The 27,415-nt window shown below is 38.7% G+C and overlaps 1 protein-coding gene across 1 annotated transcript; it reads right to left on the bottom strand.

Moving 5' to 3' along the window:
- Positions 1–23,344: 23,344 nt before the first annotated feature.
- LOC100662092 (olfactory receptor 1L4-like) lies at positions 23,345–24,542 on the bottom strand. The gene has a single exon (XM_010587656.3). The coding sequence runs from the start codon at positions 24,525–24,527 to the stop codon at positions 23,592–23,594; it is 936 nt and encodes a 311-aa protein (XP_010585958.1). The 5' UTR covers positions 24,528–24,542; the 3' UTR covers positions 23,345–23,591.
- Between the last annotated feature and the right edge of the window lie 2,873 nt (positions 24,543–27,415).

Below are 27,415 nucleotides of genomic sequence, written 5' to 3' on the forward strand. Positions count from 1 at the left end.
TTTGCAATTAGTTGTTGCTGTCATTATAACAATCACTGATGTGGACTATCTTTTCAAGGAAAGAATGAAGCTTCTGTGTCCCACAAAATGCAGATTTTTGGGGTTTACTTGAACTTGTTGCTCAAGTTTGATCAGTTTTTAGCAGGTCACATGTCAAAATACGGTAACACAGGAAAGGGAAACCGATCGTACGTGTCTAAAACAATGTGTGAAGAATTAATAAACTTAATAAATAATAAAGTTTGATCAACTCTCTTCAGTGAAATCAGTATAGCTCGATATTTTAGCTTGTCTGTAGTTTCCTCTCTGGATCTTTCTCATACAGATCAGCTAAGTATTGTTTTAAGATATGTTACTTCAACAGATGGAAAACCTGTTGAGCTATTTATCACACTTACTAGCTTAAAAAGCCATTCTGGGAGGAAATTACAGATCAAGTACATCACTGCTTTTGTGAAGTTTGCAAAACCGATTTTTCTAAGTGCAAAGGCCAGTCCTATGACAATGCTGCCAATACATCGGCGCATTATGAAGACATGCAACAAAAAATTTTAGGACATAACGAATATGCCGTTTTTGTACCACGTGCTGCACATTCACTTTTTCCTGTAGGACGTAGTGCAGGAGGTTGTTGTCTACAAGCATTTGATTTTTTTTCATACTGTTCAATTACTCTACACATTTTTTACTACCTATACTCATCAATGGGCAATTCTTAAAACATATTTAGGCAATGTTCGAGTATTAAAATATCTTTCTAATACACTTGGGGAAGCGCATGCTGTAGCCATGTGTGAAATCCTAGAACTGTGCACTTAGATTCTAGATGTCTTACAAAATATTGCTGAAGACCAGAAACAAAAAGGAGATATCAAAATAGAAGGTGAAAACATCACCAACAAAATGCTAACATTAGAGTATGTATTTATGCTGGTTATGTGGAATAACATATTACAGCATTTTCATTGAATGGGTCAAGCTCTCCAATTTTCAGAAGTAAATTTAAAGATGTGCACAGGTCTGTGTCAGTCAGTAACAGAGTGTTTATATAATTTAAGAGAAGATTTTGAAAACACAACAAAACAAATACTGCCAAGTACTTACTACCAAGCAGTTCACGTTGCAGAAGCATTAGAAAGAAACAAGTTAATGACGGGAGTGCTCCAGAGTATTACTGAGTGCCAGAGTCCAATTTCACACAATCAGTACTACACCATCATTGACACACTTGAATCCTGCATGAAAAGAAGGACAAAAGTGTAGGAAGTTCTTCCAAATAGATTTTTCTTCTTAAAAAATGTGGATATTACTGATGAAGATTGCACAAAAGCATCCAAAAAATTAGCGCAGTTAAACCAGATGACTTAGTTACAAACTTTTATGGGAAAGTATGACACTTTCCCTCTTACATGAGAGCTAAGTTAATAGATTCAGGAAAGATAAATTTTACTCATGTTGACATGTATGATTCCATAATAGAAGATAAAATACGATTCGTATTTCCCAATATTAAAACTGCTTCATGCGTATTCCTAACTTTAATGATCACAAACAGCACAACAGAACAGTTTTTTTCATCCCTAAAGAGACTCAAAAACCCTCAGTGTACAACAATGATTTGAAAAAGACTAGACTTATTATCCTTATTACATATGGAACTAGATCTTGTTTGGCAGGTTAATTGTGATGAAATCATTGAAAAATTTGTAAGAGAAAGAAATGTTTTTAATTGTAACATATTATAGATGAAAGAGCTATCTAAAAGTGAAATATACTAATTTGTTTTCTGATCATTAAATTTTCTTTTATGGCACCTTTCCGCTTGCTCATTCATAATTATAGCATTTATTACAAAACAAGCATCAAAATTGAAGGGTGAACCATATAAGGCAAAATTGGTGAAAGTCAATTTTTCGTTGTGGGAGAGCAACAGAATTTTACATTCGTTGTCGAAACGAACTAACTTCACTGACTCATTTTCTTTGTGTAGAATATGAGGAATATTCTTTTTTTTTTTTTTTTAGAAAATGTGTTATATAGTAAAAATCTTAGTACCCTGTATCCACTAAAAATTTTATAATCCAGTTCATCTCATTCTGCTAAAATGGTGTATGCCACTTTTGCGTTCAATTGGTAATATTATAGTTACATTTGAAAAGAAGTTACATCATGGATAGCCAACACACACACACACACACACACATATGTATATATATAACTTACATATTCTGTTCGAATGCCTGAGTAAGCAGAGGAGAGGACACCACAGATTATCAGTGTTTAGGGCCTTCACATGCCTTAGTCTGGCCCTGTTTGGTACTCATAAAATTGAGCCGAGACTTCCAGAATCTTCAGAGCAAAGCTTCCTCAATGTTTACTTAAGCATTTTTGTTTTGCAAACAATGGTGACTTGTGGCTAATATGATCTGGCTACTTTAATTATAAGCTCCTGATCCAGGGATGACACACAGTAGGTATACTACCAGAGATAGCCTGTATTGCTGAGCTTTATTCCTTAAATATATTATTATTTTTCCAGTTAAAAAATACTAGTCTCTCATTCTAAGCATTCAAATATTACAAAAATACGTAACTTAGAATGTAAGAGTTCCATTTCCCCAGTATCATGAAAAAGACAAGGCAAGGATGACCCATTACCATTATTAAGCTATGTTGTTCAGATGGCGATCTTAGCTTGTGAAATAAGGCAAAACTAAAAATATAGGAAGCTTGAATATTAGAAGAGACAAAAGTATCATTACTTTAGGTGGCATGCTTTTCTACTTAGAAAATCTGATAGAATCATCTGAAAAACCATTAAAACCTAAGCAGATTTTATCAAGGTTGGTAGATACAAGATAAATATATAAATATAAACACCTTTTTTGTATTAGGAAAATGTAATGGGAAAAAAAATTCAGTTGATAAAAAAAAATGGCCAAGAAAATCTAAAAAGTACATAGGAATAAATTTATCTGGTGAATCTATGACAGAACACAAAGAAAGATATGAATAAATGAAGATCCTACACTCCTTAAAAGGAAGACTCAATGTTTAAAACACCAATCCTTCTCAAGCTAATAAGAAAATTCAATGCAACTCAAATAAAAACCTCAATGGACTTTTTAATGGAACTTGAGAAGGTCCTTCTAAAATTTATCTAGAGTAGTTAATGTCTAAGGATAGACAAGATAATTTTCAAAAAATTAGAATCATGAAATGGAACTTTTTCAAACTCCAGTTAAAGCATAAAATAATGAAAAACAATATGATACTAGACACAGAGAGACAAAAAATCAATTAAAAGTTCATTTCATAGCACAGGAGAAAGGATGGATTATTCAAAGATATTTATGGCAATTGACTGAACATTTGGTGAAAATAAACCTAGGTATTTATCTAACCTCATAGATAAAGATAAAATCCATATGGATTAGTAATCTAAAAGTAAAATATAAAACAAAACAAGACAAAAAATATAAAATAAGTACCAGCCAAAAATAAAGGAGAATATTCTTTTTTTTGTGTGACGAGTGGGAATGCCATTCCAACAAGAAAAGTAGAAGACAGAACGACAAAATATTCTTCTCAAAAATGTAAAAATCACACCAAAAGGAATCATAAGGAAAGCTAAAATAGAAACTCTAGACTCAAATAAAATATCTCAATACATTTACCAAAGAAAACATACGGCAAAATGTTCAACATTACTGGTAATCAAAAAAAAAAAACCGAACCTAATTAGATACAATTTTCACCCATCAGATTGGCATTAATTTTTTTTTTTTTTATAATGTACAAAGAGAAATAGACCCTCACAGACAGTAAATCCATTGTAGACTTTTTGGTAATCTCCATCAGAAATGAAAATCTGCCATGATTTTATTCAATGAGTCTACTTCTAGAAAACTGTTCTATAGAAGTAACCATATATATGTAACACAAAGATATATGTACAGATATTTTACTGTAGCATTGTTTACAATACCAAACCAAACTAACCAAAGAAACCAAAAAAACACATCGGGAAACAAACTAAATATGCACAAAGAGATGAATTATTAAACAATTTATAGTGCATTTTTCAGTCCCTGGAGAAGGACATCATACTTGGTAACGTAGAGGGTCAGTGAAAAAGAGAAAGACCCTCTACACCGTGGCAGCAACATTGGGCTCAAACAGAGCAACGATTATGAGGATGGCGCAGTACCAAGCAGTGTTTCGTTCTGTTGTACATAGGGTTGCTATGAGTCAGAATAGAATCGAAAAGCACCTAACAACAGCAGTGCATTTTTATAACAATATCATGCAGTCTTTAAATGTTGGCTAATATTAGCCAACATTTACTGAGCACTCAGTATATGTCACACACTGAGCTAAGGGCTTTGCATGTCTTCTGTCAGTTAATTCTCTCCAAATCCTGAGAGATAGGCATTATTATTATCCCCATTTTACAAATGAAAAAAATAGATATTAGCAAAGTTAAGTAATTTACCAGATCCCACAGTAGAAATTTTAGTAGTATGACTTTAGATCAGGAGCTATTCATTGCTAAGCTATACTATCATTGTTCCTCTATTGTCTGATAGCCTGTTAAGTGACGGAACAAATTACAGAATAGTGTATGTAGCATGATCTCATTTTTGTAAAGAAAAAATATACACTTTATACTTTGTGTTTTTATGTGGCGCATGTGCAGTTGCCTTCAGAAGTGAGGTTGGAGGGATGCAGTAATGAGTAACTTCCATATTTAATTTATATTGTTCGCATGTAGAAAATAATGGACGTGTGTTATCTTGTATTCATTTTATAATTAGGAAGGTGAAAGTTCCCTGTAATTCCACTTCCCCTAGAGTTAGAGTTGTGTTTATATTTTCAAGTTGTTATTATTACTATTTTTTGGTCTGTACGAAGATCTATATACACAGTGAAACCTGTGAGAGCTGGGACTTGGCAGAACTGCCTTGTTTTTCCAGGTCTCGAAGGGTGCAGTCTTAGCGCTTTTCTACAGCTTGTTTTAGTGGAAAATATTTGAAATTTCTTTCTCTGTCAGGTTTCTGCCTTACACAGGTTCCAGTTTTCTCAGGTTTTCTTGTACTATATACAGAATTGGGGTCCTACTGTCCATAATGCATTTCCACCCCCATAGTCAGTGTTGTCAATAGTTGCTGTTGAGTCCATTCTGACACACGATGACCCTGTGTGTGCAGAGTAAAACTGCTCCATAGGAGTTTTAAGGCTGTCATCTTTCAGAAACAGATCATCAGGCCTATCTTCCGAGGAACCTCTGGCTGAGTTTGAACTGTCAACCATTCAACTGGTAGTTGAGTGCTTATCCCTTTGCACCACCCAGGGACTCTACAGGCAGGGTTACAATGGGAATTTTTGTATATATTGTTTGCAATTACAGGAGAATTTCAATGGTATAGTACAGATTCCAAAATATGGAATGCCGAGTTGGAGTTTGTTGTTGAAATGTATGAACATTTAAATTTTTAATTGATATTGCCAATCTGAAATGACTATTCTTCATCCAAACTCTGGGAAATGTGTTCGCTTGACTCTCCGGACTCTGTTCCCATTTCCTTCACTGTGTCTTTCAGCCTCACTCCTGGGACGTGATTTTCCCTGGTGGTAAAGGACTACCCGATCCTCTTTGGGTTGAACCTTGGATTCTACAGATGCAAGTGATGTTTCTCCAGGTCGGTAGCTTAACCCCTTCCATTTAGCTGGACCTGATAACATTGGGTATTTTCTCATGCCTTGGGCAAGTCATTTCACCTCCGTATACTTATCTATAGGATGGAAGTGCTATTTTCTGCCCTGCCTACCCACTCAGTTGTTTGGAGACTCAAATGAAAGTTGAGTGAAAGGTGTTTGGTGAAGTCCTCTACAGGTAGTTAGTGTTAATAAGCTAGAGAAATGACATCTTAATGATGGGGCTTGTCATCCTTTAGTGTTAAAGGAGGACCACGAGGGACTAGGATCTTCTCCAAAACTTTGAAATCACACTATTATACTTTAAGGTATTTACTCCCTTCCTTAATAGACTGGAAATATAGACTATTTCTATACTTTTCAGCTTTTTCCATTGGAATTTTCTACTTTGTGGACATTTGTCATCTCAGGTTGGTTTTCTTTTCTTTTCCCTACCACTTGTGCACGGATCTTCTCCCACCACAAATTTGGGAGAAATTAGGGAGTACAAATTTGGAGCACAGAATGTGTTTTCTAAATTGGATAGAAATGCGTAGTAGGTAAGACACTCTTGGAAAGGTATGCATCGTCTATGCACCTGCTCTCTTGCATGAGCAAGTACTAACAAGAAAATGACTAAATTGGAAAAAAAAGTCAGCTAATGTTTTTTGGACAGGTTCTGTGTTTAACATTTGCTGCATTTAATCCTTGCAACCACATTAGGGTGTAAATAGCATTATTATTCCCCTTGTGTAGATAACGATACTGAAGCTCATAGAGTAACACTGATGGCAGGTGGTGGATCTAAGACTTGAGCTCAGGTACATCAGACTCCAAATTGCATGCTTTAAATTACTGTATCATATCACTTCCAAAAGTCATACACATGCAGTAGAGATCTAAGCTGGTATGTCCTGTGCAAGCAGAATTCCTCATACTGCCAAGTGCTTTGAGCCTCTGTGCTAACCCACTCCTTTCCTTGCCTCTTTTGCTTCCACACATTGGGATTCTTTTGATTTTCTTCCTTTATATTGCTATTTCCGCTTCCCATCTCCACAAAGCCGTATGCTTTCCTCTCTTCCTTGCCTTCAAAGAGGAAAGATTGTAGGGCATTTTGGACCTCAGTTCTGTCAAATCCTGAGCATACAACACCTCTCAGCTTTCACAGCACTAGTATCTGAACTTAGGATCTTTCCTGATACCATTGTTAGGGAACCTATCTTCACCCTACCTCCCCTCTTCCACTGCCAGTGGCAAGACAAACATGTCACCAGCATTGGGCACATAGTGCCCTTGAGAAGATATGTCCTGATTAGGAATCTTTTCAGGCTTGTCCTTCTTTTTCCAGCTCTTTGAAATCTCTCCTTTCTGCCTAGCTCTTACTCTGATATCAGATTAGAGCTTTACCTCATGTCTGTTGGCCCCAGAGAAGGAGGACCCTCTGCCTAATTTCTCACTTCCTACTCAGTGAAGGTTAAATGTTCTTATGGGCATCTTTAGGTCCTCAGACTCCTGACTGAACCCAATCTATCCAACTCCAGGTTGTTCTCAACCAACGTTTGTCTTACTTCTTGTTTCTGCCTTTTTTCTCCTTTGACTCACTGATTTTCAGGATGCCTGACTCTGCCTCTCTCCCTTTTAATAATTCAATAAATTAGGCTACGTCCTAGTTTGTTGCATAATGCCTGAGATCTTAAAAGCTTGCAAGCAGCCATCCAAAGCATGACAATTGGTCTCTATTTGCCTACAGCAAATGAGGAAGAAGGAGAGTCAGGACTAGGAGGAGGAGGTGGAACGTATGGCTAATTGCCCCCATGAACAACTGCCTCCTTTGCCATGAGACCAGAAGTGGATGGTGCCTGACTACCATTACCGAACAGTTTGATCAAAGATTCTATAGAAGAAATCTTGGTTAAAAGAGGGAAGAAGCAAAACAGAATTTCAAATTCTTATGCACTAGAGTCTTTTTAGAGCAATGGAGACTGGATGAACCCCGGAAACTCTTGCTCTGAGATAATCTTTAAACCTTAAACCAAAGATACCCCTTGAAATCTTCTTAAAACCAAAAAATGGTCTAGCTTAACTAGTAAAAAACGTCTGTCTTGAGCATTATGCTCTTTTAAGAACTATATGGAATCAAAGTGACAACAGTAACTTGAAAGATTAGATAGGAACCTTAGGGGGCAGTGAGTTTGTGTTAATGTGGGGAGGAACAACTCAGAAAAGAAGGGTGAGAATGGTTGCACAGCTCAAAGAATGGAATCAATGTCTCTGAATGGTACATGTAGAAATGGTTGAATAAGTTTATGTTTTGCTGTGTATATTTACAACAACAAAACAAACAAAAAGAATAGTAAAAAAACATAATTCAGTGAATTAGATTTTCAAGTTGTCGGTTCCTCCTGATGTCTCCCTTACCTGTGACCAACCAGCATTTGTAGGTGCAGCATTTGACAGAGAAAGTACAGACCATGCATTCTGGATTGGAAGAAAGGGTGCTTTCTTGTGTTCACTTGTTCCCTTGCTGACTTGGTTTCCTGGAGGGGATCATTCTGTGGACCTCAGTTGCAGGATGTAGGCTGTGCCCTTTAAAGGTAGGGGCCAGTGTCCAGAACAGTGCCTTGTGCAGTAGATGCTTCAAAAGTGTTTCATAGACAATCAAAAGAAGAGAGAGGGAAAAATGGGAGAGATGAAGTTTTCTGAATTTTGAGATGGAGAAAAGGAAAAGATAGAATCAGGAAAAGGAAGGAAGATTAATGAAGATGTTGCCCCCAGAGTCCTTGTTCCCAAAGACTCCTCAACCTGCCTACCCGTGACCTTGATAAAGGAGATTCAGGGTCCTGAAAGGGTTTGGAGGTCTGCCAGGGAGTTAAAATCAGGCTTTCATCTTCTGAGGAAGGAGGTCAGCTGGAGGTATGGACACAGCCTCAGAAATGTGCTGGTTCCTATCTACCTCCAGTGGGAATTGGTGAAAGGAAGGGAGACCCAGGAGTCTTGCACTCCTACATGGTAGAGCTCTGGGGAGATTGGTCTCATGGTCTTCCCAGGAGGGCACAACATTATTGATGTTGTCACTGAGTCTGTGTCCAGGAGCCTGTGGAGACCTGGGCTTCAAAGGTGTAAACTGTTACACCCAGGAAGGGGATTAGAGCCATCTAATGACAGGAGTGGAGGTGTGTTCACATACATGTATGTGCTCTATATGTGTGTGCTCTGTGTGCATCTGTATGTAGGCTTATGTGGGCCTGCCTGGTGGGAAAGGGAATGGCCTCTGACATCCCTGCAGGTGTATATCTGTGTGTGTGACTGTGTCTAGGTGCAGGTGTGATATCACGGTGAAGGGGTTAAGGTACAGCTTCTGAAGCCAGCCCGACTGGTTTTAGATGCTGAGTCTACATCTTCCAAGCTGTGTGAACCTGTGCGATATTTTACCTTTCTAAGGTTTACTCTTTTTTTCCTGTTTGTATTATTGTACTTTAGATGAAGGTTTACAGAACAAACTAGTTTCTTATTAAATAATTAATACACATATTATTTTGTGACATTGACTACCAGCCCTATGACATGTCAACATCCTCCCTTTTCCACTTGGGTTCCCTATTATCAGCATTCTTGTCCCCTCCTGCCTTCTCTTCCTTGCCCCGGGGCTGGTGTGCCCCTTTAGTCTTGTTTTATGGGCCTATCTTAACCTTTGGCTTAAGGGTGAACCTCAGGAGTGACATCATGACTGAGCTGAAAGGGTGTGTGGGGACCATACTCTTGAGGTTTCTCCAGTCTCTGACATGCCAGTAAGTCTGGTCCTTTTTTGTGAGTTAGAATTTTGTTCTAAAATTTTCTTTGTCCTGGACCCTCTGTCCCAGACCCTCTATTGTGACCCCTGTCAGATCAGTCAGTCGTGGAAGCCAGACACCATCTAGTTGTGCTGGACTCAGTCTGGTGGAGGCTGCAGTAGTTGTGGTCCATAGTCCTTTGAACTAATCTTTCCCTTGTTGTCTTTGGTTTTCTTCATTCGACCTTGCTCCAGATAGGTTGAGACTATTGGAGTATCTTAGATGGCTGCTCAGAAGCTTTTAAGACCCTAGACGCTACTCACCGAAGTAGAATGTAGGAAATTTTCTTTGTAAATTATGTTATGCCAATTGAGTTAGATGTTCCCCCAAACCATGGTCTCCATAGCCCTCAGCCCAGTAATTTGGTCCATCAAGGAGTTTAAATTTGTCTATGGAGCTTCTATGGCCTTGCCTTCGTCAAGTTGTGCTGGGTTCCCCAGTATTGTGTACTGTCTTACCCTTCACCAGAGTTATCGCTTATCTATTGCCTATTTAGTGTTTTTCCATCCCCACGCCTCCCGTCCCTCATAACCATTAAAGATTGTTTCTTTTTGTGTGCAAACCTTTTCATGAATTTTTATAGCAGTGATCTCATACAGCATTTGTCCTTTTGTGATTGACTCATTTCACTCAGCATAATGCCCTCCAGATTCATCCATGTTATGAGATGCTTTGCAGATTCATCATTGTTCTTTATCGTTGTGTAATACTCCATTGTGTGTATGTACCACAGTTTGTTTACCCATTCATCTGTTGATAGGCATCTACGTTGTTTCCATGGTGCTATTGTGAACAATGCTGCAATGATCATGGGTGTGCGTATGTCTATATGTGTGACACTTCATATTTCTCTAGGGTATATTCCTAGGAGTGGGATTGCTGGATCATATGGTATTTCTACTCTAGCTCTCTAAGGAAGTGCCTATCGTTTTTCAAAGTGGTTGTACTACTTTGCATTCCCACCAGCAGTGCGCAAGAGTTCCAGTCTCCCCACAGGCTCTCTAACGTCTGTTATTTTTTGTGTTTTTGATTCTTGCCAGTAACACCGGGGTGACATGCTATCTCATTGTGGTTTTGAGTTGCATTTCTCTAATGGCTAGTGATCACAAGTATTTCTTCATGTGTGTTTGCTGCTTGAACGTCTTTGGTGAGGTGTCTGTTCATTTCCTTTGCTGATTTTTAAATTGGATTATTTGTCTTTTTGTTTTAGAAATGTTGGATTTTCCTGTAGATTAGAGATTAGACCTTTGTCGAATTTGTAATAGCCAAAATTTTTTCCCCAATCTGTAGGTTCTTTTGAAACCCTGGTGGCATAGTGGTTAAGTGCTATGGCTGCTAACCAAGAGGTCAACAGTTCAAATCCGCCAGGCACTCCTTGGAAACCGTATGGGGCAGTTCTACTCTGTCCTATAGGGTCTCTATGAGTCGAAATCAACTCGACGGCAACAGGTTTTTTAGGGGTTATTAGTGTCCCCACTCCCTGCACTTCTGGCATTGAGAACTTGGCCTTGATAATTAATTTAGGACGATCTTGCTGGACTCCCAAATCCTTCTTGTTTTACCTGGGTCAGAATCACCTGGGATGCTTATGTCAGATGCATATTCCACTCACACCTCCAAAATTTCAGAATCAGTAGGTCTGGGGTGAGGGTGAGGGCTAGACTTTCGGGCATTATGAACAAGCATCCTAGGTGATTTTGATGCAGGTAGTCTGCAGGCCACACTTAGAGAATCTCGGACCTAAGTCGTCTTTTAAAAAGCCAGACAACTCGAGATTGCCAAGAGGGAAATATTATCCTTCCCTTTGGAAAGTCTGTGCCAGCTGGGAAGTCTTCAGAGGAACACAACTGCTGTAAGAAAGGTGACTCTGGAAAAGACAAATACCAAAAGCCTAACATGAACACTGGGAAGAAGTTTCCATGATTCTTACTGTCTTTGAGATATATTTGAGATGTCATATTTCTTTCTTCCCTCTTAATTTTATAAAAATTACTAGCAACCAGTTTTGTGTTTTCTCCTTTAGCCCAGAATCCTCAAGGGGCTACAGCCTGAGTCCCTAACAGCTCCCTGAGTCCCCCCAGCCCCCGCCTCCTGTAGGTCCCTCTGCAACGGCATTCAGGACTGCTATTTTTTTTTTGTCTCTTCCTCTCTCCCCCTCCTCCCTACACCACACACAACACTAAGAATTCCTTCAGGGCGGAGGATATCTGATTTCTCCCAAACACCAAGCACAGGGCATGGCCCAGGGGGGACAGTTAGGAAATGTTTGTTGGAATTAGGAAATGAGCTAAGGGAGGAAGAGCTGGGTGGGCTGGAGATGCTTCCAGGAGAACAGAGAATCATTTGGAGTAACAAGATGGTAACAGAAACCTGAGGCCTTTGAGGGTAGAGGGAGAGCTACATGGGAAACAAGAATAAGCATAATTTCATGACCACCAAACCATGGGTAGGAGTACATGGAAGAAGTACAGCCTGAACGATTCTTAGAAGCAAGGATGGCGAGACTTCATCTCACACACTTTGGACATGTTATCAGCAGGGATCAGCTCCTAGAAGAGGACATCATGCTTGGTAGAGGGTCAGCAAAAAAGAGGAAGATCTTAAACGAGGCTGCAGCAATGGGCTCAAACACAGCAATGATTGTGGATGGTGCAGAACCGTGCAGTGTTTCATTCTGTTGTACACAGGGTCGCTGTGAGTCAGAACCGACATGACAGCATCTAACAACAACAACCATGGGACAGGCACCCCTTGTCTCTTTCCAAAGCCCTCTTGAGTAACTATTATTATCCCCTGTTCATAGATGAAACTGTCAAGGCAGTATTAAGAATCTGAGTTCTGAGCTCCTAGTTCCTGGGTTTAAGTCTTGACTATACTACTTACTAGCTGATTGACCTTGGGTAAGTTGCTTAACTATAAAATAAGAGTAATGATATCTCTCTGGGGTTGTTGTAAGAATTGTTTAAGAAAACACACATGAAGTGCTTAGAACAATGGTCTGGCACATAGTAAGTCTCAATACATTTTGGTTACACGTAGGGGAAACAAAGTCATCATCAGGGATAAATGAGAAAATTGGGGTTTGAGCATCAAATATGTGCTCTTAACCACTTAGCTCCAACTCCCTCAGTTACCCCAATGCACAGCATCTTGTCCCTGGTGGACACCCACTGCCTTCCTCTTTTCCTCAGCCAGCTTTTCTCTGACCCTTAATTAACGTAATACGAAAGTTAAGTGTACATATGTTAAATTTATCAAATAACATTTTGTTTTGCTACTCATTATCTAAAGTGTGTGAATTTAGCACTTTCTAGTTCTCTTTACCAAAAACAAATGCTCTAATATTACTTGTACGTGGTGCTAGATATCACCCTTCAGCCCCAAATCAGGGGTCTATGGACCAGCTTCCTTTAAAAAAACTTTTAATTCCTTCTCTTCTCCTGCCTCCCTGTGGCCAGATCACGTTACAGCCAGCATTTCCACTTGCTTTGGCAGGGCTGCAGAAACCCTGGTGACCTAGTGGTTAAGTGCTAAGGCTGCTAACCAAAAGGTAGGCAGTTGGAATCCGCCAGGCGCTCCTTGGAAACTCTATGGGGCAGTTCTACTCTGTCCTATAGGGTCGCTATGAGTCGGAATCGACTTGACAGCAGTGGGTTTGTTTTTTTTTTTTTGGTAGGTTCTTTTGTTACTCTTCTGGTGAAGCCTTTTGATGAGCATAAGTGTTTAATTTTTAGAAGATCCCAGTTTTCTAGCTTAATTTCTGGTGTTTGTGTGTTGTTAGTTTATGGTTTGTATCCTGTTAATGCCATGTGTTAGGGCCTCTAGTGTTGATCCTATTTTTTCTTCTCTGAACTTTATAGTTTTTGGTTTTATATTTAGGTCTTTGATCCATTTTGAATTAGTTTTGTGTACGGTGTGAGGTATGGGTCTTGTTTCATTTTTTTGCATATGGATATCCAGTTTTGCCAGCACCATTTGTTAAAAAGACTGTCTTTTCCCCATTTAATGAACTTTGGGCCCTTGTCAAAGATCAGGCGACCCTAGCTGGATGAATTTACATCTGGATTCTCAGTTATGTTCCATTGGTCAATGTATCTGTTATTGTTCCAGTACCAGGCTCTTTTGACTACCGTAGGTGTATAATAGGTTCTGGGGTCAAGTATTGTGAGTCCTCCTACTTTATTCTTTTTCTTCAATAGTACTTTACTTATCTGGGTCCTTGTCCCTTTTCATATAAAGTTAATGATTAGTTTTCCCATCTCTTTAAAGAATGCTGTTGGTATTTGGATTGGGATTGCATTGTATTTGTAGATTGGTGTGGGTAAAATTGACATTTTTACAATGTTGAGTCTACTGATTCATGAGCATGGTAAGTTTTTCCATTTATGTAGGTTTCTTTTAGCAGTGTTTTGTAGATTTTTTTGTATGGGTCTTTTACATCGTTGGTTAGATTTATTCCCGAGTATTTTATTTTTTTTGGGGGCTATTATAAATAGTATTGTTTTCCTGATTTCCTTTTCATCATTCTTTATTGGTGTATAGGCATTCAATTGATTTTTATGTTGATCTTGTATCCTGCTAGTTTGCTGAGCCTTTCTGTTAGTAGCCTTCTCATGGAGTCTTTTGGTTTTCTATATATAGTACCATATCATCTGCAAATACAGACAGTTTAACTTCTTCCTTACCAATTTGGATGTCCTTTATTTTTTTTTTCTTGCCTTATTGCTCTACCTAGAACTCCCAGCACAATGTTAAATAGGAGTGGTGATAAAGGGCATCCTTATCTTGCTCCTGCTCTCAAGGGAAATATTTTCACTCTCTCTCCAGTAAGAATAATGTTGGGTGTTGGTTTTGCAGAAATGCCCTTTATTATATTGAAGAGTTTCCCTTCTATACCTATTTTACTGAGAGTTTTTATCAGGAATGGGCATTGGACTTTGTCAAATGGCTTTTTCTGTGTCTTTTGAGATGATAATGTGATTCTTTTCTTTCCTTTTATTTATGTGGTGGATTACAGTGACTGATTTTCTAATGTTGAACCATCCTTGCATACCTGGTATGAATCCTACTTGGTTGTGGTGTGTTGTTTTTTTGATATGATGCTGAATTCTACTGGCTAGAATTTTGTTCAGAATTTTTGCATCTATATTCATGAGAGATATTGGTCTGTAATTTTCTTTTTTGTTGTGTCTTTGCCTGGTTTTGGTATCAGGGTTATGCTGGCTTCATGGAATGAATTTGAATGTATTGCTTCCTTTTCTATTTTCTGAAATATTTTGAGTGGTACTGGTGTAAGCTCTTCTCTGAATGTTTTGTAGAATTTTCCAGTGAAGCCATCTGGGCCAGGGCTTTTTTGTTGTTGGGAGTTTTATTATTTTTTTTAATGTACCTTTTTAATCTCTTCTTTTGTTATGGGTTTGTTCAGATTTTCAACATCATTTTGCATTAGTTTGGGTAGGTAGTGTGTTTCTAGAAAGTTGTCCATTTCTTCTAGAGTTTCAAATTTGTTGGAGTATAGTTTTTCATAATATTCTACTATGATCCTTTTTTATTTCAGTTGAGTCTGTTGTAATGTCACCCATTTCATTTCTTATTTGGGTTTTTTGCATCGTCTCCTGGTTTTCTTTTGGCCAGTGGTTTGTTGATTTTGTTAATCCTTTCAAAGAATCAGCTTTTGGTTTTGTTGATTCTTTCTGTTGCTTTTCTATTCCCTCTTTTGTTTCTGCTCTGATCTTTATTATTTCCTTTCTTCTGGTGGCTGTGGGCTTTTTTTGCTGTTCTCTTTCTATTTGTTCTAGTTGTATAGCTAATGCTTTGAATTTGTTCCTTTCTTCTTTTTGGATGTGTGCATCTATTGCTATAAATTGACCTCTGAGGACTGCCTGTGCTGTGTCCCAAAGGTTTTGATATGATGTGTTTTCATTCTCACCTGATTCTAGAAATTTTTTGATTCCATCTCTGATTTCTTCTATTACCTAGTGGTTTTCAAGCAGGGTGTTATTCAATTTCCATGTAATTGATTTTTTTTCCTTGCTCTTCTTTGTGTTAATTTTTACTTTGATGGGATTGTGGTAAGAGAAGATACTTTGCATTTTCTCAACGTTTTGGATTTTTTTGAGTGTTTATCTGTGACGTAAGATATTCTCTGTGACATAAAATATTATGGCGAACATTTCATGTGCGTTGGCAAAGAATGTGTACTTTGCAGCTGTTGGATGTAGTGCTCTGTATATACCTCGGAGGTCAAGATGGCTGATTGTGCTTTTTAGCTCTTCTGTATCTTTGTTGAGCTTCTTTCTAGATGTTCAGTCCTTTACCAAGAGTGGTGTGTTGAAGTCTGCTGCTATTATTGTGAAACTGTCAATTTCTCTTTTCGGTGCTGTTAGAATTTGTTTTATATACTTTGGAGTCCTGTCATTGGGTGCATAGATGTTTATTCTAGTTATGTCTTCATGATGGATCATCCTTTAATCATTATATAGTGCTCTTCTTTGCCTTTTATGGTGGATTTTGTTTTAAAGTCTGTTTTTTCTGAGGTTAGTATTGCTGTTCCTGCTCCTTTTTGGTAGCTGCTTGCTTGATATGTTTTTTCCATCCTTTGATTTTTAGTAAATTTACATCTTTGTTTTTAAGGTGGGTCTCTTGTAGACAGAGTTTTTTTTTCTTTTTATCCATTCTGTCACTCTCTGTCTCTTGATGGGTGCATTAGGCCATTTACATTCAATGTCATTATTGATAGGTGTGAGTTTATTGCTGTCATTTTGTAGTGCTTTTTTTTGTTGTGCTGACACTTTCTTTGTTCCTCATACTCTTCTGTGCTGAATTACTTTTGTTTATGGATTTTTTTTTTCATCTCTTTTGTTTTTTTCCCCGAGGCTTTATGTTTTTCTTCTTCATTTTTATGAGTAGATTTGTTAACTTTCTTTTGGTTACCTTGGTGTTTACCCTTATCTTCCTAGGTTTGAACCAGTGTATTATTCCTTTGTATCACCTTGCCTTCCTCTCCATTAGAAAGTTCTATACCTACACAATTTGTTCCCTCTTTTGTTGATCTGACGTTGTTGTCATTTACGGATTAACCCCCCTGGTTCCCTGTTGTAATTCTTTTGGTTTTGGATAGTCCTTGAGAGTTCATTTCCTAGATTGGTGTCTGGCTGATATGAGCTTGTGTCCTAGATTCAGGCTGTGGTCTGATATTGCTTGTTCTCAAAATGAAGGACTTCCTTTAATAATTCTTGTAAGTTTGGTTTGGTTTCTACATACTCCCTTAATTTCTATTTATCTGGAAATGTCCCAATCTCACAACAATATCTGAATGAGAGTTTTGCAGGATATACTATTCTTGGTTGGCAATTTTTTTCTTTCAAGTTTTTGTATGTTTCATTCCATTCCCTTCTTGTCTGCAGGGTTTCTGCTGAATAATGAGAGCTTAGTCTTATTGTTTCTCCTCTGTATGTGTCTTTTCGTTTTTCTCAAGCTGTTCTCAGGATTCTTTCTTTGTCTTTGGTTTTAGTGAGTGTGATTATGATATGCCTTGGTGTCTTTCTTTTGAAGTCTGTCCTTTATGGGATTCAGTGAGCTTCTTGGGTGGTCAGCTTTTCATCTTTCATAATATTAGGGAAATTTTCTGTCAGCAGTTCTTCAGTGATCCTATGTTTTCCGTTTTCTCACCCTGTTCTGGAACTCCAATCACTTGCAAGTTTTTCTTTTGATTGTATCTCACATAATTCTCAGGGTTTCTTCATTTTTCTTCAAATAAATTTGTACCCAAGTGTTTGTCTTCAATTTCACTCATCCTGTCTTCCATTGTTTCAAACCTGCTCCTCAGCCCTTCTATGACACTGTCCATTTCTATAATCTTGTTGTTTATCTTTTGGGTTTCTAATTATTGTTTTTGCATGATTTCTGGTTTTGAATTTATTTTGACTTCTTTTTCTCTGTCTTTGAGACATTTAGTAGTTATTTTCTTTGTTTCTTGTTTGTAGATTTGTTTGTTTCATCCTGCTTTTTTTGTTTTATTTGGTTATGTCTAAGCAGGCAGGTTGTGCATTCTTTGTTGTTTATTCATCTGTGGACATAATACTTTTCACCTCCGTGTCCAATGGGTAGGGCTAGTTGCTCAGCTGTGGTGCAGCAGGGCAGGTGCAGCTGAAGGGTAGGGGCTGGACTGGGTTGTTTCTGGTACATACTAGGGGTGACAGGGCAGGCCAGGAATCACTGCAGGGCAGGTTCTGGTAGGCCACACCTGTGCTGCTTGGAAGTGTGATGTTCAGCACACAGTGAAGATAGGCAGAAAAGAGGGGGGAGGCTGTGATGTATGGAGCTAAGATGGGTATGGAAAAGAAGAGAGAAACAGGAGCCAAAAACAAACAAACAAAAAAGGCACACACACACACACACACATACACACACACGCAAGTGTGCTAAGGGATCTTTTCATTGGATTGGAGAGATAAGAAACCGAGACATGTAGAAAAGAAAAAGAAAAGCAAAAAAAAAAGTAAAGAAAACAAACCTCCAGGGCTCCCACTTGTGTGAATGCAAAGACTAGGGAAGTGGATCCCATGCCATGCAGCACAGTCTGGGTAGAAGGCCCTCCCAACTGAGAAAAACAAAACAAAATGAACAAAACAAAACAACAGCAAATAAGAAAATGGCCCCAGGGATCCCACCGACATGGCTGTGCAGAGTGAGGAAGTGGCTCCCAAGCCAGACTGTACAACCCAGCTAGAAGGGGCTCCCAAACCACGAAAAGAAAAAGAAAACAAACAAAACAAATAACCAAAGCCCTGGGGATCCCAGCTGAGTGGTGTTTCACAGCCTTTCAAGAAGAAGCAAGCTGGCATACGGAGCCAGGTGTTTGAGAGAAAGGAGGGGGAGTTGGTGAGAGGCAGGGAGAAAACCAAAAGAAGCCAAAAAAAGTAACAGCAGCAACAAACAAATGGCACTGATGGAGCTGGCCATTGTGAGCAGGTGAATCCAAGATGCATGAGGCTAGGCCCGGTGCTTCCTGGCCAAGAGTCTGTGGCTGGTGGGAAGCTGTGGGGACCCAGAGAGAGGAAGAAGGGCGGGGGTTGGCAAAGAGTATACAGCTGGTTACTAGGTGCTCTGTCTCCTGCTAGGAGCTCCATGAAGCTACTTTTCTACACCCGTCTGCTGATCTCCGACAGGAGTCCAAGATGGTGAATCTGTACTGTGTTAGCTGACTGGGGGACCTCGGCATCTCTCCTCACTGTTTCCTGTCGGTTTCTTATTCCATTTGGTTGATTTCTTTATATCTTCCTTTGATGCTTAAGGTTCCAGGATTGATGGTTATGTTTGTTTCACTTAGTTTTCTGTGTCTTTGCTGTGGCGTGATGGCTTGGCACTTCTGTCTATAGCACCATTTTGCCCAAATTTCTTGACATAGACAAGTGAGCTCTTCCAGCTCTGCATCCATTTGTTGAAACATCTGAATTGGTGTTCTGTCAATTCCTGGAGCCTTGATTTTTGCCAGTGCCTTCAGTGCAGCTTGGACTGCTTTCTTCAGTATCATCAGTTCCTGATCATATGCTACCTCCTGAAACTGTTGAACGTTGACCAATTCTTTTTGGTATAGTGACTCTGTGTATTCCTTCCACCTGCTTTTGATGTTTCCTGAGTTGTTTAATATTTTCACCATAGAATTCTTCAATATTGTAACTCAAGACTTGGATTTTTTCTTCAGTACTTTCAGCTTAAGAAATGCCGAGCATGGCACCCTTTGAAATCTTTTGTTCAGCTCTTTGACTTTATCATCTCCTCCTTTTGTTTTAGCTACTTGACGTTTAAGAGCAAGTTTCAGTCTCCCCTGACATCCATTTTGGTCTTTTCTTTCTTTCCTGTCTTTGTAATGACTTCTTGCTTTCTTCATGTATGATGTCCTTGATGTCATTCCACAGCTCCTCTGGTCTTCAGTTGTTAGTGTTCAATATGTCAAATCTGTTCTTGAGATGATCTCTAAATTCAGGTGGAATATACTCAAGGTCATACTTTGGCTGTCATTGACTTGTTCTAATTTTCTTCAGTTTCAACTTGAACTTGGATAGGAGTAATTGATGGTCTGTTCCTTAGTTGGTCCTGGGCCTTGTTCTGACTGATGATATTGAGCTTTTCTATTATCTCTTTCCACAGAGGGGTAGTTGATTTGATTCCTGTGTATTCAATCTGGCTAGGTCCATGTATATAGTCACTGTTTATGTTGGTGAAAAAAGGTATTTGCAATGAAGAAGTCACTGGTCTTGAAAAATTCTATCATGAGATCTCCAGCATGATTTCTATCACCAAGACTACTTTTTCCAACTACCGATCCTTCTTTTTTTCCAGGTTAGGCATTCCAATCAGTAGTCATTATCAGTGCATCCTGATTGCATGTTTGATCAATTTCAGACTGCAGAATTTGGTAAAAATCTTAATTTCTTCCTCTTTGGCCTTACTGGTTGGTGCATAAATTTGATTTATAGTCATATTAACTGGTCTTCCTTGTAGTCGTATGGATATTATCCTATCACTGACAGTGTTGTACTTCAGGATAGATCTTGAAATGTTCTTTTTGATGATGAATGCAATGCCATTCCTCTTCAAGTTGTCATTCCTGGCATAGTAGACCACATAATTGCCCAATTCAATACTAAATTACTAGACCCTGTAATTAACAAATTTATTTATTTAATATCTGTCTGGACATTCATCACATTATTTATTGTACTTGATTAAGTGTGAGAAATCTATGGCACATAAATAGAAAAAGGAAGGGTACGAATATTCTAGGCCAGTACCCTGAAAACCAAATTATTGGTTGGAAATAGTGGTGAATGCCATGTGTGCCCATACCAACATGAAGGTTACTACAAATTAGGTTTGTTTCTTGGCTTGGAGGAGATAGTGACAACAAAGGCAGGGACCTTGATGTTGGATCTTAGGTGTCCCTGTGTTCCATTAGACCACTATACACCTTTTGGTATATATTAAGGCCAAAAGACTTAGATTCAACTTCGGGTCCTGCCACTAACAAGATTGCAACCCAGAAAGCCTGGTAGTTGTGAGAAAATGATGAAATAATTGAGACAAAATAAATCTAGAGAAAGTATAAGTCTTGCAGTACTGTTGATATTGACAGTACATAATCCTTGAAGCACTGATGAAGCAACTGATGTATTTGTGTCTCAATCAAATTGTGTAATAGTCATTAGTGGTGTTCACACAGTATTTCTGGCTCTCGAGATTTTATGCACATGTTTGGATGGTGCTTCCTGGCTTCCTTGTGATTGGGTGGGGTCATGAGATTAGTTGTGAACAATAAGTTGTGGGCACAAGTGGTGTGGGGCACTCTGAACCAGAATATTTGTTGTCAGTATAAAATCTTCAAGAGTCTTCCTCAGCTTCTGACAAAGTTATGAGTAACGTTTCGATTGGTGGCTGCTCTATCAGCTTGGGACTCTGAATGTCTAAAATGAGCAGCACCCTTACACCATTACACACGTATACCTTTTTCTGTTATGAACATACAATGAGAAGTAAAACTTTGGTTTTAAGATCCTAAGATTTTGAGGTTGTTTGTTTCCGCAGCATTATCTAGCTCATCTTAGCTGATACATTGCTCTTTCCAGGATATAAAGGGCAGGTCAGTGAGTGGACTGGCTGTCTGGAGAAAGGAAGAATTAAGGGTCAGGGAAAAGGAGACAGGTACTGAGAATGCACACTGTCATCACATTGTGGTGGGGAAGTGGCAGGAAGGGCAAGTCTGCTTTGTAGATGCTTTCATCTTGCCAGCCTTGTTCTTCCTGTTAACAAATTGTTCAGAAGACTCTAGCCTCACTGGGCTTTTCAAATTCCTTAAATATTCCAACATTTATTACCTCTACCTGCTTAGGTGTTTACCACTATTTGAAATGTTCGGCCCCATTTCTTCATTCCTTGTACCTTTATCTCTCAAAATTTAGTCTATCCTTCAGAATGATGTTCTTAGGTATCTTGCTCCAAGGAGTTTTTCCTAGTTCTCTAAAACCAAGCAATTTATTCTTCTGTAGTACTAGCCATTGTTGTTGTGGTTGTCAGGTGCCATCGAGTCAGTTCCGACTCATAGTGACCCTATGCACAACAGAACGAAACACTGCCTGGTCCTGCGCCATCCTTACAATCGTTGTTATGCTTGAGCTCATTGTGGCAGCCACTGTGTCAATCCACCTTGTTGAGGGTCTTCCTCTTTTCCACTGATGCTGTACTCTGCCAAAGATGATGTCCTTCTCCAGGGACTGATCCCTCCTGACAACATGTCCAAAGTATGTAAGACACAGTCTCACCCTCCTTGCCTCTAAGGAGCATTCTGGCTGCACTTCTTCCAAGACAGATTTGTTTGTTCTTTTGGCAGTCCATGGTATAGTCAATATTCTTCACCAACACCACAATTCAAAAGCGTCAACTCTTCTTCAGTCTTTTTTATTCATTGTTCAGCTTTCAAATGCATATGATGTGATTGAAAATACCATGGCTTGGGTTAGGCGCACCTTAGTCTTCAGGGTGACATCTTTGCTCTTCGACACTTTGAATAGGTCCTTTGCAGCAGATTTACCCAATGCAATGTGTCTTTTGATTTCCTGACTGCTGCTTCCATGGCTGTTGATTGTGGATCCAAGTAAAATGAAATCCTTGACAACTTCAATCTCTTCTCCGTTTATCATGATGTTGCTTATTGGTCCAGTTGTGGATTTTTGTTTTCTTTATGTTGAGGTGTAATCCATACTGCAGGCTGTGGTCTTTGATCTTCATTAGTAAGTGCTTCAGGTCCTCTTGACTTTCAGCAAGCACAGTTGTGTCATCTGCATAATGCAGGTTGTTAATGAGTCTTCCTCCAATCCTGATGCCCCATTCTTCTTCATATAGTCCAGCTTCTCGGATTATTTGTTCAGCATACAGATTAAATAGGTATGGTGAAAGAATACAACCCTGACACACACCTTTCCTGACTTTAAACCAATTAGTATCCCCTTGTTCTGTCTGGACAACTGCCTCTTGATCTATGTAAAGGTTCCTCATGAGCACAATTAAGTGTTCTGGAATTCCCATTCTTCACAGTGTTATCCATAGTTTCTTATGATCCACACAGTCAAATGCCTTTGCATAGTCACAGGTAAACATCCTTCTGGTATTCTCTGCTTTCAGTCAGGATCCATCTGACATCAGCAATGATAACCCTGGTTCCATGTTCTCTTCTGAAACTGGCCTGAATTTCTGGCGGTTCCCTGTCGATATACTGCTGCAGCCGTTTTTGAATGATCTTCAGCAAAATTTTGCTTGCGTGTGATATTAATGATATTGTTCTATAATTTCCACATTTGGTTGGATCACCTTTCTTGGGAATAGGCATAAATATGGATCTTTTCCAGTCAGCTGGCCAGGAAGCTGTCTTTCACATTTCTTGGCATAGACGAGTGAGCACCTCCAGCACTGCATCTGTTTGTTGAAACATCTCAGTTGATATTCCATTAATTCCTGGAGCCTTGTTTTTTTGCCAATGCCTTCAGAGCAGCTTGGACTTCTTCCTTCAGTACCGTCGGTTCTTGATCATATACCACCTCTTGAAATGGTTGAATATCGACTAATTCTTTTTAGTATAATGACTCTGTATTCCTTCCATCTTCTTTTGATGCTTTCTGCATTGTTTAATATTTTCCCCATGGAATCCTTCACTATTACAACTTGAGGCTTCTCTAAAACCAAGCAATTTATTCTTCTTTAGTACTAGCCATAGTCAGTTTTATAGAAGAGTTACTTGAGGGATAGCCTTATTTTACCAGATGGTATCAATCAATTGTTTTGCTGAAATCTGGATTCCTAGCAGTACCAAGTCTGGGACTAAACATATATTTTATCAAGGTCATGGATAGAAACTAAGTGTTCTGTCTCCCAAGCCAATACTCTTACTGCTATCCAACGCCACTTGTCATAACATTTTTGGATGCCATGTGGAAAATGGCTAAGGGGGAAGGATAACCTGACAATCTCTTATGTCATCTCCGAATTTTGACTTTTCATCATTTTATTTTTCTATGAGTGAATTCTGTCCCTTAACTTCCCCATACCTCTCTTCATATCCTTGTTTCTCAGACTGTAGATGAAAGGGTTCAACATGGGTGTCACCACGGTGTACATAACCGTGACTACTCGGTCCTTTACTGCTGAGTACATGGACAGGGGCCTAAAATAAACATAGATGACACTCCCATAAAACAGGGCTACTACAGTGAGGTGAGAGCCACAGGTAGAGAAGGCCTTCCACTTCCCGGCTGTGGAGGGGATTCTGAGCACAGTGATGATAATCTGCATGTAGGAGAGGAGGATGCACAGGAAAGGGGTCGCAACAACAGCCAGGGTCTCAGTCATGACCACAATCTGGCTGGAGGAGGTGTCAGTGCATGACAGCTTTAGCACAGGCTGGATATCACAAAAAAAGTGCTGAATGACGTGGGAGGCACAGAAAGATAAGTGGGACAGAAAGAGTACCCAGAACAAGGAGTGCAGGTGGGATATGGTGCAAGAACCCAGTAACATGAGAACACAACGCTGTGGGTTCATGACCACATCATAATGGAAGGGGTTGCTGATGGCCACCAGTCGGTCTATGGCCATTGATGCCAGCAGATAGCTGTCAGTATTCCCAAAGGCCATGAAGAAGTACATCTGGACCAGGCAGCCCACATAGGAGATAGTCTTTGTCTCTGATTGTAAGTTCACCAGCATCTTGGGCACAATGACCATTGTGAAGCAGATATCCATGAAGGACAGGTTGCTGAGGAAAAAGTACATAGGTGTTTGGAGCCTGGAGTCAGAATGTATGGCTAGAATGATGAGCACATTCCCCACCGTGGTGACCAGGTACATGGTGAGGAAGATGGCAAAGAGAGGCTTCTCCAGCTGAGGGTTGGAGGAGAGGCCCAGAAAGATGAAACCTGAAGTGCTGCTGCTGTAGTTCTTTATCTCCATGTCTCTGGGCTTCCAGGATGGTGTTTAGAGGAGCAGTGGGAGGGACACAAAAGACAATGTGATCAATTCAGCTTTTATCCTAACTTCCAATCTATAAAAAAACCTCACTTCTATTTGTTAGGAATTTTAAGAATGCTTACTTCAAGAAACTACAGAGAATCAAATAGGGAATCTAATTCAACAAAGAAGAGTTAACAATGCAAATTACTTCGGAAATTAGAAACTAAACGTTTCTCCGTGTATTCCTAGGGACTCTATGTGCCCTAATTTGTCTCAGTTCTTCTCCATTCTCTTTCTAAAGATTGTTTTTAGGTTGCGTCTTGTTCAACTCCTTAGCCTCTTTTTTTGTCCCATGGGAACAGGCTTCTTGGTCCTACTTTGAATCAGGATGTTTTCATTCCCTATGTCCCTATGAATCCTCTCCAGTTCATAGTTGGGGAGGGGTGTAGAGGAGGGATGGGACAAAATGAGCATCAGAACTAATGAATATTCCTTGATACCTGGGACAGATTACACAATAAACAAGGTAAGCTTGTGCTTAGGGCATCAATAAAGCAGGGGCACCAGTTGTCCAAAGCAAAGACCTATAGATTCCAAGCAGACAGGACACAAGGAAAAGTGAGCACTGCAGTGGATGGAAAATGTCAGGGCACTAAATGAAATTGTTACCATTTTATAAATTTTATATACAATAGCAATTATATTTTCCTTTTCATTTCGGACTGATCAGGTGTAACCTCACATTCAGTTCTCTCTAATCAACCACATAAGAATGCGCCAGCAGCACTATAATCATGTGACTCCTGGTGTATGTGGTGCTGTGCTAAGCGTCTTCAAATTGAACATACCTTTGTATTTATGTCACATTCTTTGCTATCACTCTCACCCCCATCGGATATCAGCAGTATTTCAATGAACTGTGAAGATGCAGCATCATCAAAGCACAGAAAGTGAGTACACGAGTTTTAAGTATTATTTCAATACAAAACCACTTGTGGAGATCTGGAAAGGGCCCACCAACAAATATCATATGAGAAATTAGTGAAATTATTTCCTACTGCTTTGTAAGTATTATTTCTTTTGACTATCCCAGATCCAAAGAACGAAATTACATGTTCCAAATTAATTTTTTTAATCTCCTAATTTTAATTACTAATTAACAGAAGTACAGATCCTGCTCTGTGGAATAATTTTTAACTTTAACATCTGAATTCAAATGTAAATTTTATTTTATAAATTTTTCTTGTAATAAATTCTATTTATTTTCAATTGTTCAAATTTATTTGCCACCTTAGAACCAAATTTAAAAAGTGACATAATTTTATATCCAAATAAAATGACATGAAAACAATGAAGTGGAGCACAAAAATGAAAGCTCACAAGAGATAACAAGGATTCGTGAATCCCTAAAGATAATTCCAAAATTAACTTCTTTTTAAAATGTCATGGTTCAGAAGAGACTTGTTCCATTAAACACTTCAGTTTAATGGGTGCAAATCATTGCACTAGTACTGCTAGTGCTGAAATTACTAATAACAATACAAATATAACAGAATTTGTTCAAAAGTCTGCATCCATTCCTTGTTGTAGTAACAAAAATTAATAATGGTGTAGAAACTATTTTATAATCTGAAATTTTCACTTTGGCAGACCCCATAAATAACAGAAATATAGATCCTGCTATGTGGAATAAATTTTCTTCTAATGATGGAAATTACTGGATCAAAAGAGGGCCAAGAGATTGTTAACATCACAGTGAGCCATTTGAAAATTCATGTCGAAAATTTCCAAAGGGTAAACAAACAAGGTTCTATAGCTAGACTATATATCTAGGGTGCAAAGCTAATGGTGAGAATTATAGAGGGAGTAGCTACTGTATATTATCAATTGGTTCTGTGTATTATTTTGTTTGCAACTCTACAGTCCTAAATCATTTAATTCTCTGTTTGCCATTCAGATGTAGTGGCTGGCACAACTCAAATATGACTGATAAACATGAAAACAGTTCATTTCACAGAGATTGTATGTTGTCATATTTAAACTGAAGACATGGTTATGGCTTAGCTCATGAACTGGAAACACAAATTGATGAACGTCGGTATTGGAAAGCTATTTTGCAATGCATTATTGCTGTCCTTATTGCTGAAAGTAGGCAATCTTTTTGAGGGAGAAATGAAGTCTTTGTGTTCCCACAAAATGCAAATTTTGGGGGTTTACCTGAATTGGTTTTCAGTTTGATCCATTTTTAGCAGGTCACATCTCAAAACATGGTAACACAGGAAAGGGCAAACCATCGTATATGTCTAACAATGTGTGAAAGATTAATAAACTTAATAAGTGATAAAGTTTGATCAGCTATTTTCAGAGAATAAGTGTAGCTCCATATTTCAGTTTGTCTATAGATCCCTCTCCTGATCTTTCTCATATAGATCAGCTAAGTATTGTTTTAAGATATGTAACTCAGACAGATGGAAAATCTGTCAATTAGTTTATCACATTTAGTAGCTTAAAAATTATCCAGTGAAGAAATTGCAGATCGAGTACTTCACTATTTATGTAAAGTTTGCAAAATTGATTTTTCTAAGTGTAGAGGCAAGTCCTTTGACAATTCTGTCAATATGTCAGGGTGTTATGAAGACATGTAACAGAAAATTTTAGAATATAATGAATATGCCATTTTTGTACCATGTGCTGCACATTCATTTTTCTTGTAGGACATAGTGCAGTAGATTGTTGTCTGGAAGAGTACATTTTTTTCTACCACCCAGTTACTCTACACACTTTTTTGCCCCCTCTACCCACTGATAGTCAATTGTTAAAACATATTTAAGCAATGATCAAGTATTAAAATGTCATTCTAATACACGTTGGGAAGCTCATACTGTAGC

This window comes from Loxodonta africana, chromosome 9, assembly GCF_030014295.1.
Source record: "Loxodonta africana isolate mLoxAfr1 chromosome 9, mLoxAfr1.hap2, whole genome shotgun sequence".
Classification (NCBI taxonomy): domain Eukaryota; kingdom Metazoa; phylum Chordata; class Mammalia; order Proboscidea; family Elephantidae; genus Loxodonta; species Loxodonta africana.